Source organism: Netta rufina, assembly GCF_964035555.1.
Source record: "Netta rufina genome assembly, chromosome: 10".
NCBI lineage: Eukaryota > Metazoa > Chordata > Aves > Anseriformes > Anatidae > Netta > Netta rufina.
In genome coordinates, this window is record NC_140133.1 from 10,782,905 (window position 1) to 10,799,022 (window position 16,118).

Here is a 16,118-nt window from a genome sequence, read left to right on the forward strand (position 1 = left end):
TTTCTGTGAATCTTATAAAGCTGAAGAAAACTCAGATTTATAATTGTCTATCTGACTTCACTGAATACTCTGAAAAGTACTCATCTGAACAAGCTCAGAAATCCTGCAAAATTCTGAAAGAGAACTTTTGTGAGACTTGGAGAAATACCAGCCTACCAAGGTAGTTGCTTCCACAGACCAGACATACAGATAAGGGATGAATTAAGACAGCAGCCTACGTATCATTCTATCATCTCTGTTATCAGAACAAAAATACAAAGGCAAACATGTAAGCAAAGCTCTGCTAATGTCCTCAAGCTGATTTAATCATGTTGATTAAATCTCAACTTTGTCTTTTTTATTAAAGCTTTACAGATCCTGAAATTGCAAAATCCAAGTTTATGGATGGAAAATACTCCTTCACACACTATAATATTTTTTAATGAATTGGAAAAGTTAAATTTTCCTTAGAACTGACCCATGAGTTGGGCTTCTTTTCTAGAGCCAGATTGAAGGAGAAGCAGATTTCATGTGCATTGGAAATGATTTGTTATGTATCACACTGTTTTGTTTTATTGTTAATGACTTTAAATCTACCAGTAGAGTGAAAAACAAAAGAAATGTTAAAGGAAATCTTATTGTGTTGGGGTGTGGGGCAGAAAGTGGAGTTTATTAAGAATCTTTTATAACACAGCAAACAATCTGATCACAGATGAAAACTTCCCATGAACTAGAATAAATGGATGAAGGTTTTCAAACAGTTGTATTTTTTTTGTACCTCATAATTAATGATAGAACTCTTTAGACTTCTGAGGACAGTTAGTCCAATGTTAAATACTTCTGGAAATTGCTCAGATACTTGTTTAATTGCAGCTTTTTTGCATTGGTTCTCTAACCGGTTTTCATGACATCAATTTGCTTCTAGAAAGAATTATTTCAGAGCCCAATAATAGTTTTTACTAGTTACGAATAGAGCAATGCTACTACAGAATTTGTTTCACATCTTAGAGTTATCACAAACATGTTTGTCAGTTTGTAGAAGACCAAAAACCTGTTAGGTTTTTCATAGGCATACTTGTGTTTCTTGGCTTTTGATTTGAAAGCATATCACGTGTATGGAAATTTCCCTTCTGCATTTGAGTAGAAAAGAGTTTTTACCTTGACACACATTGCGTTTCTGCAAAATTGATTATGCTGTCCTATAACTTAAGTTTCTCATCTCCCTTGAAGTAGTGTTATCTTTCGTGATGTATGCTTTCATTGATTCGAAAATGCTGTCCACCAGAAAGTTCATTTAGGGTGTCTATTGTTTGATTTGGGACACTGCTTCTTTATCAAGAACATAATTTGCCAGCTTCCTCATCCGTTTCTGCTGAACTGTCTCATTAAGGAGGACTGAAAGTCTAATTGCTCCAAGTCTTCATCCATGAGAAGCTAAGAACAAAACATCTCCAGTAAAGAGCAACTAGGATTTGGAACTCTTAATAAATTTATAAAAGAGTATTTGGATGAAATATTTAGTCCTCTTTGTTCTTTCTGCTCTCATAATTTTGTTCTGAGAAGGTCTAAAAGCACATGTGCACCCATATCTCTATTCTGTGATCACACCAATTCATTACTGTGAGAATAGGAAAGACACAGCCTCTTTTCTGAGTGCTGGTATGCTGCTGGACCGGGCTGGGATGTGCTTGGAGGAGCAGGAGTGTGGGAGGGTGGGCTCGGGTGATAGGGGATGCAGGATAATTACTGCTAAGTCTGTGCTAGGAAAGAAGGCTACAGTAGCTTCCTTTTAACAATAGAACAGTTGTAAATGCAGTCAAGGATTGTCTTATGCTTATCATTTCTTCATTTATGTCAATACAGAAATCCTTGCCGATATATACAGTATTTTTAAAAATTATTGAATTTGTGTATGATTTTTTTACTGTGTTATGTAGAATGAATGTTTTAAACTATGCATATGTTTACCTCCTTTTAAAAATGTATTAATCTTTTTGCTAATATTTACCTAATCCAATTTTGAGTTTACTTTAACTAACTCTGGATGATGTGAATAAAAAGGTACTTGACAACACATGACAGTGCAAATTAAGCTGTTGTATAAATTTATGCTTTAAAGAAAATGTTCTTTTATCAGATGAATTGCAGGGTGCACAATCAGAGACTGAGGCTAAGCAAGAAATTCAGCAACTACACAAGGAGCTGATTGAAGCCCAAGAGCTAGCTAGAACAAGTAAACAAAAATGCTTTGAACTTCAAGGTGAGACTCAGATCAACTTGATTGTGTAGGGTATCCATTAAAATTGTATTTAATAGGTAACCTTAAAAGGGGTCCAGCTTTGTTGACTGTTGGATAGATTTGTTTCCTAGAATCTCCTGCACAGAATGTCAGAAACCTTTTTTTTTTATATATATATGCATAAGCAGTCAGATTGAGCCCCTGACTTTTTTGGTTCAAGATTGACCATTTTTTCATAGCATTGAATACGTACATTAACTCTATATATTTCATTCATAGAAGATATATTTATCTAGACATATTGGTTCATCCATATTTCAGTCAGATAAGGCACATATTCTAATGCATTCAATGGTAGCTCTTCAGATTGTCCTTTCAAACATGGAGCTGTATCATTGCCATCAGCAAGACCATGGGTTGTTTTTTGCAGGAAATAGCGTAGTCCAGTTTAACTCACATTGTTCAGTGGTTGTGCTGAAGCTTTTTCTTCCCACCCCTACACCAGTTTGCATTTAGCACACATGGAGTTTTTGGATCAGGCAACTGATTGCATTAATTTCAAATTAATTGCAATACTACCACAATAATAATATATTTACTATTAACTCTTTATTAAACTACTTACAGTTACTAGCTTTGATAACTTACTGGAATAATCTGACTGTTTTAATCTTTAATTAAGGGGAAGTCATGACTAAAACTAATTACAAAACTGAAATACTTCTTACTAACAAACATTTGGGCACATTTTCGCTTTCATTTGTAGCACTTTTGGAAGAAGAGAGAAGAGCATATCGAGTGCAAGTTGAAGAATCTAACAAGCAAATAAATGTTCTGCAAGGTATGAAATATTTTTTTCACCTCAGTCTCCTAGGGGAAATATATAGCTTTAGCTGTTCCCATGGCATCATAAGGACTTATGAAGGAAAATGTTAAGTGAGTGTATGTTTTAAATATGATTTGTTTCACAGTATCTCTGAATTCTGTTGTTAAATGTTTCCTATTCTATGCTTTAATCATAACTTTAATAATGCAAGTAATGTAATCTGTAACATGTTCCTCTTCTCCTTTCTCTTCCTTCAGTCTTTCTTAGCTTTGAATGATCCAGAGATTCTTACTGTGGCTGTTTTACCTTTTCCTTAAACACTGAGGTTTATTTTTGTACTTCTCAGTCTCTTCACTTTAGTAGTAAAATCCTCTTAAATAATTTTTAATCGCTCCAGATCTGCACTCAAGTTGGATGCATTAAAATGTCTTCAACAGAGGCACAGTCTGTGCTTTATGAAAAATGCAATGACCACGCTCGTGCTCCTTTCAGCCCAAAATGGTTATAGCAGAATAGAGTCCCATGATTTGTGTAACTCTTACTTGTGACACAGAAGCTACTGTTTTCAAGCTAGTGAAGTTCATATTGACTGAAAGCAGAAAGGTTTTTGGAAGAGCAGTATAACTAGCCAAGTTTGGTTTTCTACTGGTTTGTTGATTACCTCAGCCCCTCCAACATCTTTCTGTTGCCTTGGTGTTATAAGAGATCTGTGCTTGCTCAAGCTTTGACAAGAGTCACTCGTCCAGTATGTTGGGCTAGTGGTAGCATGTCACATAAGCATTTTCGGCATTACATGCCTACTTGTCAGCCTGTACGTGAGAGTGAGTTCCGTGGTCGAGAGGCTATCTTGCCTTAGAATTGATAAGGGTTATTTTAGGACTCCTCCTTAAAACAAATGTTAGTATGAACACCATCATTATGAACTCAGCCATTGAGAAGGAATGTGTAGGAACTTCATACCTTGAGATTGTTGTCAGTATATTGCTGGGTTTGGACATCAAATGGTTAGAAAACATGAACAGACAGGTAAATGGACTGACAACACAGGTCTTATTGTCTTAGGAAATTAAATTAGCTTTAGAAAATTATTTTTTATGGGTAGTAGTTTGTTGTAGAATGTGATACTTTTCATATACCAGTTACACTTACTGAGAAGCTTATGACTGCACTGTTTTATAGGAATGTCAGCAAAGCGTATTTAGGTCTTCTGCCGTTATTCCTCTAAGAAAGAAAAGCCTTCTTCAGAATAAGAGCAATTAAATTTTGACTTCTGTCCTGCTAATAATGAAAATTCTCTAAGAAAAAATACTGTAGAAAAAGTTAGAAATTAGGGTTTGATAGCCATTTTTGTGCAGGAGGAAGAAATTTTACATCTTTTCTCAAAAAAAAAAAAAAAAAAAAAAAAAGTAGAAGCTTGACAGAGCCATGCTTAATTGCAAGGTGTCTCTTTGTGTCTTGATCACTTCCCAAGTGAGTTCTTGCTAATGATTCTTGCTCCTATCACTCCATTGTGGTTTAAAACATTCTGATATTAGTTGTCTGCTTGCTGCTTTCCAAACTTCTAGGGTGTGACATATCTCACAACTTGGGAAAAGTTGTCGTGATGTCACTGTTCTATCTTGGCAGCCTCTGTGAACTGTAGTGGAGAAAAAAAAAATCCTGACAATTTCACATGGTAACGTTTGTTCAAATATTTTAATGGAATCAGTGTTTTAGGCCAGCCTGTGCTGTGTTTGACATAGAAAGGGTGCTGTAGAAACAACTGAAATCCTGTCTCTACGTGTGAAGTTCTTTACATGCACAAATAGGTAAAGCAAGGAAATTCTTGTATCTCAAGTAACTAGTCATTGCCCATTTAAAAAAAAAAAAAAAAAAAAAAAGGGCAAAACATTCAGTTTGGGTGAGGTAATGGCTTACATAAATAAGAGTTGTAATGGAAGCTTTTTTTCTAATTGCCATTTCAAATTATATCCCGTGCATCAGAAAACATTTCAGTATTCTTTGTAGTAAATCCTCTATGTAAGTTATTTCTACAACTCCACCAAATTTTAGAAACACTTGTATATTTGGGATTTTCATTCATACCATGCTTGTTTTCATGCCCGAGTATTTAAAGGGAGAGCTGCTCATAAATAATGCAGACCAAAAAAAAAAAAAAAAAAAATTCTTGGAAAAGCTGCCTGAGAAGCAGCAATTTAGTTGGACTTTATTAAAAAATATATATTGAAAAATCACTGCTTTGCTCACTGATGTTAACAAGTCTGAATTCTTGGTGTTTTAGAAACATGTACTTTTAGTGTAAGGGTTTGGTAGGTTCAAAGCTTCAAACACAACAATACACAGGTGATTGTTAATGTTCTGTTGTCTTACTCTGTTAGATTGTTCTCATCTACTAGTTTGATTACTATTCTGTTAGTATAATCCTGTGGAAATTGTTTCCAAATGAATGAGATGGAAGCCTTTTGTTGCTCGCATGTTCAAAAATCCATCATGCTACAGATGTTTTTGTTATGGAACAGGTATTCTGCTTCATCTTACACAGGATTGCTGTGAAATCTCATTTAGTATAGTCTATATTAGCTATTATGTTTTATAATGAATAGGAGCTATCATGGTCTTTCCCATGCTATATTTTCTTTCCAAAGTGTGGAACTGGGTTGTTCATAGATTCCTTAGCTCATCTAATGAGCTAAATGTCTTGTTGGAGCCTGTTTAGAAGAGAAAAAAAAAAAAAAAAAGCATGTTTCTTCTTTACTATATGGCAACTAGCAGCAAAGTTTCTAGATTGTAGCTGTGTATGAATTGTGCCTATATCTCTGTATATGAAAGGTCTGAAAGACATCGAGCATCATGGATAGTTGTCATGAAAGCCCCTCCTGAGCAGTTTCTATGCTATATCAGGTTACAGCATGACTTGCTCACATTCTCGGTGTCATCTTCTGTAATGGATTGAGAGAACAAAAATAAATACAAGAAACCTATGAAGGTTACTTAGCCTCAGTTATCTTCCCCGTGCTTTCCACTGTCCTTGCTTGCCCTTTGCCTCAGAAAAAGTAACATACTACTGTAAGTGCGTAATTCTAACCCTCTACAGTATTTGATATTAGGGTTTCGAGTGATCTAAAGAACTTTGTTCTTTTCTCAGAGCATTTCTTCATTAATTAGGTAATTGCTTTTTCTCTTCGAAAATCAGTGAAATACATGTGAGCTTTGATTTGTGTACTTTAAAAGGCAAAACAAAAACACTAGGCAAATTATACGTTTTGCTTCTATTAGTCAGGGTTTTAACTATGATTTTGTTCTTCTTCCTTTCATACTTTCCTTTCCTCTGTACTGTATTTTTTGTAAGTATTTGCACAGGATTCTATTTGCATGCATATTTATGAAAAATAATTGTGCTCAGAGAAGGGAAGTTAAGTAATGAAACAGTTTTGAATAGGAATAATTTATCAGGTTTGCTTCATGCAGTTGTGAAATTCTGAATAACCCAGCACTTATGTGACTGCTGCACATTTGCAGTTTGCAGCCACTCATGAGCGCTAAAGGTCTTCTTACAATTCAGTATGTTAGGTGCAGCTATTGCTTTTGATCTAAAATTCATCTTGAGCCTTGCAAAACACTTTTTGCAAAGAAGTAATTTTTAATCTACAAGTTGAGAGAATGGAGTAGAAATTAGACTCTGTGCCTCAAGTATTTATAGACATCACAGGTTAACTTTAGCTGCTGAACAGGCAAACATTTACAGTGTAGTATTGCGAATCTGTTTGGCTTGTCACAGAAGCTTTTTTGCTTTCCCTCTTGTGTCCTCCGTCTGTAATACTGGTTTTGTTTACAATAAGTTTGGATCCAAATCTTGATTTCACGTTTCAGGAGAGTTCCTTTAATGCCCCCCACATAACCACCCTGTCTAAGAAAGCTTTGTCAAACCCGTTTTCTTATTTCTTAACTCTCTGTAATACGCAACCCCTCATATGTGCATTTGTTAAGATTAATATGTTTTTAATTGCATTAGTTTTCTTTAGTTCTATTAAACATCAGCAGGTTGAGAACAGGAGGGTTTTGTTTAGATTTTCTGTAAATGAAGTTTATAAAAATTGTAAAAATAACATATGTTTTCCAGCTCAATTGCGGAGGTTACAAGAAGATATTGAGAATCTTCGTGAGGAAAAGGAGAGTGAAGTTTCAAGCACTCGAAATGAGCTAGTCAGTGCTCAGAATGAAATTCTGTCCCTTCAACAAGTAGCCAAAAAGGCAGCATCAGAACGAGATACTGATATTTCTACTCTTCAAGAAGAGCTGCAAACTGTGCGAGCAGAACTTGAGCGGTGGCGGAAAGATGCCTCAGATTATGAAAAAGAAATTGTCAATCTACAAGCCAGTTTTCAGCTCAGGTGTCAGCAGTGTGAGGAGCAACACAAGGAAGAAGCTACTCGTTTGAAAGGTATTTGTTTAATACAGTGCCACGAACCACCACAAACAGCATCCTTTTCAGTCTGATGAATGTCAATAAATCAAACTTTCCTCCCTTCCTCTATCCCTCCTTCCCATCATGCATGCACACTCATTTACTATATCCTTATTTATAGAAGTGTATCAAGGCTTATAGTGTTATAAAACCCTTTCATGTATTTCATTAAATAGAAACTTCCAATTATGCTTAAATTAGCTTAGGTACCCTTTTGATACCAAAAGTAGGCCAAGTGCAATGCCATTTGGAAAACCTGTGTTGTTAGAGGGATTGATACTGCTACAGGTTTTCAAAAGGACTTGCATAAAATCCGTATAGTTAAATCTGTATAACTAAAGCCTGTAAAGGGGTAGCTTCTGAACTTTTAATTTTTATAGCAAAGGTTCACTTGAGAAACCTGCATTTACTATGGGTTAATAAAACAGATGATATTGTGTTCATTTATGTTAAAATACATATAGTTTTATTAAATGTAGTTTTATTTTGGAAGCATGATGTTCAGAGATGCACAAATACTTGGTGCTGAGCCAGATCTGCTAGGCTCATTCATTTGCTCTTCACTTTAGCTGCAATACATGCAGGTAAATACACTGGAGCCACTGCTCCAGTTCTATAGCTTCAGGTCTTGGAGAATCTGCTAACAGAGGTTAAAAGCTCATGCTAAAATATTCTACATGCCACAGCGAAGCTGGCATCTGTAAAATATGCTTTGAATTCTGAATTAGTTAATCGTAGAAGTCATCAGAAAAGCCTTTTTCCAGCTGAGGCTCCAGTCTCCATCATTATATTATGAAGACAAGTAATACTTGATAAAAAACAATTTTACCATAGACTGATTTATTTCAAAGGTCTTACTTTAACCATTTAGTTATTTCTTTAAACACTGTTACTTTTAGCCGAGGCATGGTTATCTAGGGATTTTAGTTGTTTGTTACTTTCAATTTGTTTCCGATTTTCTGCCGAGAAGTGAAATCAAATATGATTCAAATACGCATTGCGAGCAGACATATAAGCAAGACAATTTACTACTGCTTTGTGCCTTAAAGAAGCTCACATTAAGAAAAAACACTAGCTTGTGTACGGCTCACAAGCTCTTCCTAACAGTAAAGATACTGTGACATGTTTTATAAATGATTGCAATAGAAATCATATAACATGATTATAATAATTTGACCTTTACAGCTATGTCGTGGTTTAACCCGGCTGGCAGCTAAATACCACGCAGCCGTTCGCTCACCCTCCCCCCACCCTCTCTGGGATGGGGGAGAGAAATGGAAAGTGAAGCCCGTGAGTTGAGATAAAGACAGTTTAATAAGACAGGAAAATAATAATAACAAAATAATAATAACAATAATAACAATAATGTGACAATGGTGATAATAGGAAAGTAATAATAATATGTACAAACAAGTGATGCACAATGCAATTGCTCACCACCCGCTGACCGATGCCCAGCCTAACCCCGAGCAGTCTGGCCCCCTCCCCCCAGCTAGCCACCCCTATATATTGTTTAGCATGACGTCAGATGGTATGGAATACCCCTTTGGCTAGTTTGGGTCACCTGTCCTGGGTCTGTCCCCTCCCAGCTCTTACTGCACCCCCAGCCTGCCTGTTGGCAGGACAGAGCAAAAGGCTGAGATGTCCTTGGCTTGGTATAAGCACTGCTCTGCAACAATTAAAACATCGGGGTGTTATCAGCACTCTTCTCATCCTAAGCCAAAACACAGCATTCCACCAGCTACTAGGAAGAAAATTAATTCTGTTCTAACTGAAACCAGGACAAGCTAATACCAGCTTTTCCACCATTTATTAGCTGGTGCTGCTTGAAGCATTCATGAAATTATTGTACTCAAAATTTAATTTTATTAATTGCAGGTGAACTTGAAAAGTTGAAGGCAGAATGGAATGCTCTGGAAGCTGAATGTGTTACACTAAGAAAGGAAAATACTTCGCTTACATCTGAACTTCAGCGACAAGAGAAGGAGCTTTCTAGGTAAGGGCATGGTGGATTTGTCTGGAAAGATATCAAGGAAACTTTAGAGGTTGGTTATTCTTATTTCTTCCCTAAACTGGTACTAAATGTCTGATGGTGTTTGTGATTAAATGAACTGAAATTTTGTTTCTATCTTAGTTTTTGACAGAACACAATTTTGCCATTTATTTCTCCCCAAACGCTTCTGTATTACTTCTCAGATACGTTACATGGTATCCTGATATATTTTCCTATTAGCTTATACCACTGGAGTATGCAAAAGAAGCATGTGTACAAATAAATGAAAAGCTTCTAACAACCTTGGACAGACTTTTTCAAATTACAAGTTTGTTTCACAATGCTTTCATGTATATAATATATAATTAGTGACCAATAAAAAAAGTAAAATAAGAAAGTAAAAAAAAAAAAAATCTAAGTTATAGTATAGATTATAATTACATTAAACACGATGATGTGTACACATGCATTTAAAAGCAGGTCTGTGGGCAATCTTATATCAGTACTTTGCATTAGGGAGTCAATGTTGATCTGCACTTCTATGATTGTCTCTAGCTGATTTTTCTGTATTAAATAGAGATGTGAAGCTTTTGAGAGTGAAAACTGCTTTAAAAATCTTTTGTTTAAATTTAAAATATGTAAAGAAACAATTGTATTTTATTTTTCAGTTCTCAGAAGCAGAGTTTAGCGCTAACCAGCAATATAAGTGTTCTTGAAATGTCTCGAAAGGAACTTGAAAATCAGATGGGATCTTTGAGAGAAAAACATCAACAGGATGCAGCTAGTCTAAAAAGCCAACTCAGTGAAGCTGAGAGTCAAGCAAAGGATGTTCAGAAAGAGGTAACATGAAACACTTTCTGTTTTGAAGGAATACAATGCACAGTGACTTTCCTTTTATTTCATTATAAAAGCTTAAATGTCAAAAATTCAAAATTTTTAGTAGCAGAACTTTTATTTCAAGTACGTTTATGTTAGGTAACAATATATACATCAATGGTTAAATCTCAAAGGGAAGATTTCAAATAACATGACTTATGTGTGTTTTGGGAACTTCCTTAAATTTGCTTCCATTCATTACCTTAGTAAGAGCATTAGCTTACTTTATAAGCTGTTAAAGATAGGTGACCATTACTCAGAAATGTTCCTGATCATCATGGTCTGGTTAGCCGTTATGAGTCAAAATGTATTCTTCTTACTCAGTATGGTTTAACCTTTATTTGAGAACAGGACTACACATTCTTTAGAGATGGTTTCCTTTCATCATAATGGATCGCTAGGCTTCTAAAGATGATTAGCAAGTGCATAAGGAAAAGCTAGCATTTTGAGCCTAGCTACTAATGATCATGTCTGGAAGAAGGCCATAGTCTCCATCAGTTACTTGCTTTCTTCAATAAAGGAATTTTGAGAGAAGTTTTCCCCTGTCACTGCTATTAGTTTGTGTACTGCAGTGTTTTTCTTTGCTTTGTCATTAGGTCATCCATGTCACATTCCTTTCTGTTTTTCTAATTTGAACAGTCTCACTAATCTGCTTGCAGTCAGATATGTTTGTAAAGTTGCTTACTCTTTTACGTTTGTGGTAAATGCCACAGACAAATTGTGGCACAAACAAATTGAAGGTCATTGATTCTGTCCTCAATAACCACTGTTGTGACGACTGCTGGAAAACTTGTAGAGAAAAACTTCTGTAGAGAAAATTGAACGCAAGTTTGAAAAAGGAGAAACTGTCCATAAGGTAGAAAGATGAGATGCATTGTCCCAGTATTTATACTTAATCCACAGTAAGAATTGTGGCATGTTATTTTTTCTAAATGCCTTTCCTTCTTTTACGATTGATTTTGATGCGTGGGAAAAAGGTTTTATTTGCTTCATACAAAATGTTGTTTTTTGCACCTATTTGACTGATCAGCATAGTTGTAAGACCACTATTTAAATGTAAAGGACTCCTTATTCCGCTTTATTTTTTGTCTTTTTAGATTTTACAGTTCTGTCCCATATGGTAATGAATAATTGTTTGATATGAGAGATGAGTTAATTTACTTCATATTTCCTTGCTTTGTAAATCATTGCAAGAGTTGATAAGCTGTGTGTTAGCCTTGTGTGCTGAGGTTAGCATGAAGATGTATTAATTGTGAACTGTTCATATTAATTTCTTAATGCACTGTTGTCCATAATTATTATTGATAGATGTCATGTTACTGTATTGTTACTGGTACAGCACATAAATTGATCACTCTGGGATAGACTCAGTACAGTTGAGTATGAGCAAGCTGTCTGGAAAAGGACACAGTACTCAATGCACTGATTTTTTCAGAATATACGTGACAGTCTACTAAAATGTAGTTTACTTCTAGAATGTCCCAGGTAAAAAGAAACACATTGTTTTCTATCCAGTGATTTGCTGTCTGTGAATATATTCCTGAGAAGTTCCAGGTCAGGTAAAATTTGTCTGCAAAAGAATACTCTAAAGTAATATAAAAATGTTATTGATTACTTAATGAGAGATAATGGTGAGCTCATTCTGAACTACTGCACTTGTATGTTCTTAATGGCATACTGCATGGGCAGGTGCTACATTTGTCTGAAGTGGAAAATTTCTGAAGCTCTGGACACTTAAAATGTTTGAAACCTAATATAGAAATGTAGCTAGTTAATCTGTGTTTCTAGACTTAATTTGTTTGTAGAATTCTATCTACTTGTGATTTTTTGTAAGTAATGCGACCTCTAATAATCTTTCTGATTCTGAAGCAAGTTGTAATGTCATTGCTGCCTGTTTAGTCATTAAGTGAGTTGTATTTTCTCCTCCAGTAGTAGGGGAGATCATTACATACCTAACATGAAATTTATTATACTTCTTCGTATCATTCTAGACACGATCACAGAATTTACGCTTAATTATCCTGAAAAAGCATACAAGGAATCCTAGTTTTTCCAAGTCAGAAACAAAATCTTAATTTAACAAAAAGAAAATCTAAACCAATATTTTTGCCTTGCTTTTATTAAGAGAGAATGTTCTGATCCATGGCAAGTTATGCTGGGCAGAAAAGAAAGCTGGGTGCTAAGCAATTGTAAGCAAGCTTTGAGCGGCCAAAAATCTGCAGCCTTTTCTTTCTTTTTGCATTTAGTATGAAAGAACACAGGCAGCGCTCTCAGAACTGAAGGCGAAGTATGAGATGGCTGAGCAAGAAAAACAGTCAATCACAGAAGAGCTTAAACAGTGTAAAGAAAACCTGAAGCTGCTACAAGAAAAAGGAAACAACGTAAGTCTGCCCAAAATATTTGGGGAAGTCTGGTTATGACACCAATGACAATTCTGTTGATTGCGAGAACACCCAAGTGCTGAATAGAAAAAGGCTGGCCTTCACAAAAGGTCCATGTACCATATCATATGCAAAACTCCATTCTGGTACTACCTGTGCAAATTTGCAGGTCATTTGCAGGTCAACTGGTACAATTTGCATGCAAGTTAAATTTACAGCTCCATGACAGTTTTAAGTATGGCCTTAGATATCTGCTGTATTGAAATAATCCATCTTAACTAATCGCAAATGAGATCTAGGCAAAACTTTCTAATTTCAGAGACTGATACGTAAGCTGAGAAACCTCGGTCCAAAAGAGTTAAGCAACCTTCTTCAAGATGCTTTTATTTTATTTATTAGTGAATATTACAACATATGTTCCCTCCTCACTCTTGCTTATGCTTCTTAACAGTGGTTATCCCTGGTCAGCTCATGCTTTATACATGTAATTGAACCATCCTTTCTATTCACTAATGGAAATCTTTTCTGCTACAATTAATTTGAGAGGTTCTATCAGTAGAATTAAGTTTACAGCTAGGGACATCTTTTTCTTATACTGAGGCACCTGAGATCCTCCAAATGTTAACTGTGGTAGATGTGTCAGAGGGTAATTATAGCCTTTTTAGATACCTTACTGCTCTGAGATGACCAGTTTGTCTTCCTGTACTGCTGCCACGATCTGTGGTGGGTCAACAACTCCTGTAGTGGTCAGTACAAAATAAAAAGTTTACAGGTATTACCCCCTAAAATCAGCTGTGTGCTACATGCCCAGTTGATATGAATACTCTTACTGTAGCCCACTTACTGAAAGTAAACCTCTGCCATAGTTAAACAAAGATGTAAAGAACTCAAAGCTGTTCTCACGTTATCATGACTGTGACGCTAATATCCTCTTGGAACCTGCTTCCTTTTTAGAATTCTTCTGCAATGCCAAAACAATGTTGAGTTACTGAAATAGACAGATGTGCAGAAATAAACAAACCAAAACATTCTAATAGAAGAGACCATAACAAAATAATTGTGAATGTGAGACTTCCTGTTCTGTTAAAACACTAATCTCAGCCCTAAGGTGATTAGTGAAAAAGGGGGGTAGTTGAAGGAATTAAAATACTGTGAGGGGAATTGGAGTACCAGATGAAAGCTTGTGAGGTAAGGGATTTATTTTTTTTAGGAAGAATTTGAGGTGGGTGTTTAAATGAAATAGGAACCAGACCAGTTGCCAAAATCTGTTTCCAGAGGAGCTACAAGAGTTGAAGCCCAGAGGTCAGGGTATGAAGAGCATCCAACCATATAAGGACTCGCAGGACAAGCTTGCTTATCCAAGTGAGCATTACTCACAATCAGCAATGTAAAATATGTCTATCTTGTGGATTATTTGAAGCATCATGGATACTGGGCTGAGCTCCAAACTCTAATTTTTCAAGTACTCTTGTCCCCTTTTTGCTGGAAACATTATCCATTACTTCATCCTTTAGGGCAGTGTCCCGCAGAAAGTGACTTCCCAGTGTGGGATTTGTTCCTTTTTGCAGCCCATCTATATCTGAGTTTTTGTATATCTTCATATTCTAATAGAGGATGCATGTTGTTGATGAAGCACCTAGTGAAGTGCTCTTCAGCATTAAGGAGAATTTTTAAGGTATTTTGTTAAGTTCATGAGGGGGAAAATTTAATCATTTGGAGGCAACCTCATTTAATGTGGTGGATATTTATCATCTGTTTCTCTGGTCAGGATGCCCCAGACTTAAATGTGTGTAGCTTATAAATAAACAAATCTATAAGATTGTCTGGTGAACTAATAAATGTTAGAAAAGAGAAGGCTTCTCTATTCCATTTAGAATATCATTTAAATACCAAGTTTTTATCCTTTCCCTTTAGGAAGGATGAAGTTTTTTACTAAAAAAAAAAAAAAAAAAAGCTTTGTGTTCTGAACCGCTTAGCAGTGTGGTATACTACTTGTGCTTGCATGTTTGTAGTCACTGATTAAGTCACTGATTATTTCCTGATGCGCTTCATACGATGGATTTATTTATGTGAATGGTTTGAGAACATTAGCTGCTCTGGTTGACTTAAACTTTTGGCGCTTTTTTGAACACTGCTGTGATTATTTCTACCAATGTGCTTTCTGTGGGAAGATGGCACTGTGATTTGTGGCACCAATGACAAAAAAAAATAATACTGCATGGAAATTACTTTAAGAGTTGCACATGATTTGTGAGATTCTATTCTTCAATCACAATGTTTTAGAAGACTTCAGACTTGAATTGATCATGTATTTATTTGGCTGAACAAAATCAGGGTGGCTTCAGCACAAAAAAGTTAAGAAAATACAAAGCATGGTTTGAACTTAACCTTTGTGTGTCTGTGTGTGTGCACAAATATATAGGCTAAGATGCAGAGAAAGCAGATGTCTTCCAAGGACAGCTGAAAAAGAAATTAGGTCCATTTTTGCTTCTAGTTTATCATTTTAAGAATAGAGGCTGTATATCCAACATGTGAAGTAGTTTACAGTTAACTGAAAATAATTGAGAAAATATGCAGAATCTAATAAAACCATCAGCTAAATGAACCCTGAAGTCTTGCTAGCTGGTAGTTTGGCCCAGCTGCATCATTGGATCAATTTTTAGAATTGCATTTGCTCACAAGGCTGATGCCCTGCCAGAGATGCTGATCTTTGTGGTGTCTCTAACAGAAATATACTTCCCTGGTTCATAGTACCTTGGTGCTGAATGTTATAACCTTACAAAAATGTCTGAACTACTGGGTTTGCCTGTGGACATAGTTGTAACTAATTCATCAACAAGATTGTTTTTCCTGGAGGCTGGTGATGGAAAATGAGAAAGGTGGAATGAAGAAGCAGCTGAAAAATTTAATATCTGGTATGAGTCTTTCTCCCTTAAGAAATCCGGTTTGGATTTCCTATCACACAGAAAAGAAAAACAAAAAGCAAAACAAAAAATAGAATTAAGATACAGGCAAATTCCAAGTTGAGATGAAGTTTCTTAGAACATTTTCTGCCTCCTTCCCTTTATTTTTAAACATTCCCATTCATTTGAGTAGAATGGTGTACTAACTTTGTATACCAGATTAGATAATGCTGTATTGTGTTAGATGTCTTTAATACATTTCATTTAAAACAAAGCTCACTGACTTATTTTCCCCTCTCTAAATCATCTTTACCTGATTGATTTATAGCACAAAGTGATTTTTAATATCCCTTCCCTTCTTTAGCCTTCCATATTACAACCCGTCCCAGCCGTATTCATCGGCCTAATCCTGGCTTTCCTGTATTGGTGTTACGGCCCATTGTGGTAGCGAAAGGT

The 16,118-nt window shown here is 35.7% G+C and overlaps 1 protein-coding gene across 23 annotated transcripts in view; it reads left to right on the forward strand.

The window, feature by feature from the left end:
• Positions 1-16,118, forward strand: part of SLMAP (sarcolemma associated protein) — an 89,648-nt gene that overhangs the window by 66,019 nt on the left and 7,511 nt on the right. For 10 of the 23 annotated variants that reach the window (XM_084292841.1, XM_084292861.1, XM_084292857.1 and 7 more), the window contains 6 exons: positions 2,117-2,239; positions 2,985-3,059; positions 7,165-7,485; positions 9,388-9,505; positions 10,171-10,342; positions 12,625-12,759. In XM_084292841.1, the coding sequence (XP_084148967.1) occupies positions 2,117-2,239; positions 2,985-3,059; positions 7,165-7,485; positions 9,388-9,505; positions 10,171-10,342; positions 12,625-12,759 (944 nt within the window). Of the gene's footprint in view, positions 1-2,116; positions 2,240-2,984; positions 3,060-7,164; positions 7,486-9,387; positions 9,506-10,170; positions 10,343-12,624; positions 12,760-16,026; positions 16,117-16,118 lie in introns of all 23 variants that reach the window. The other 13 variants (XM_084292852.1, XM_084292862.1, XM_084292860.1 and 10 more) reach the window with 3 other exon arrangements.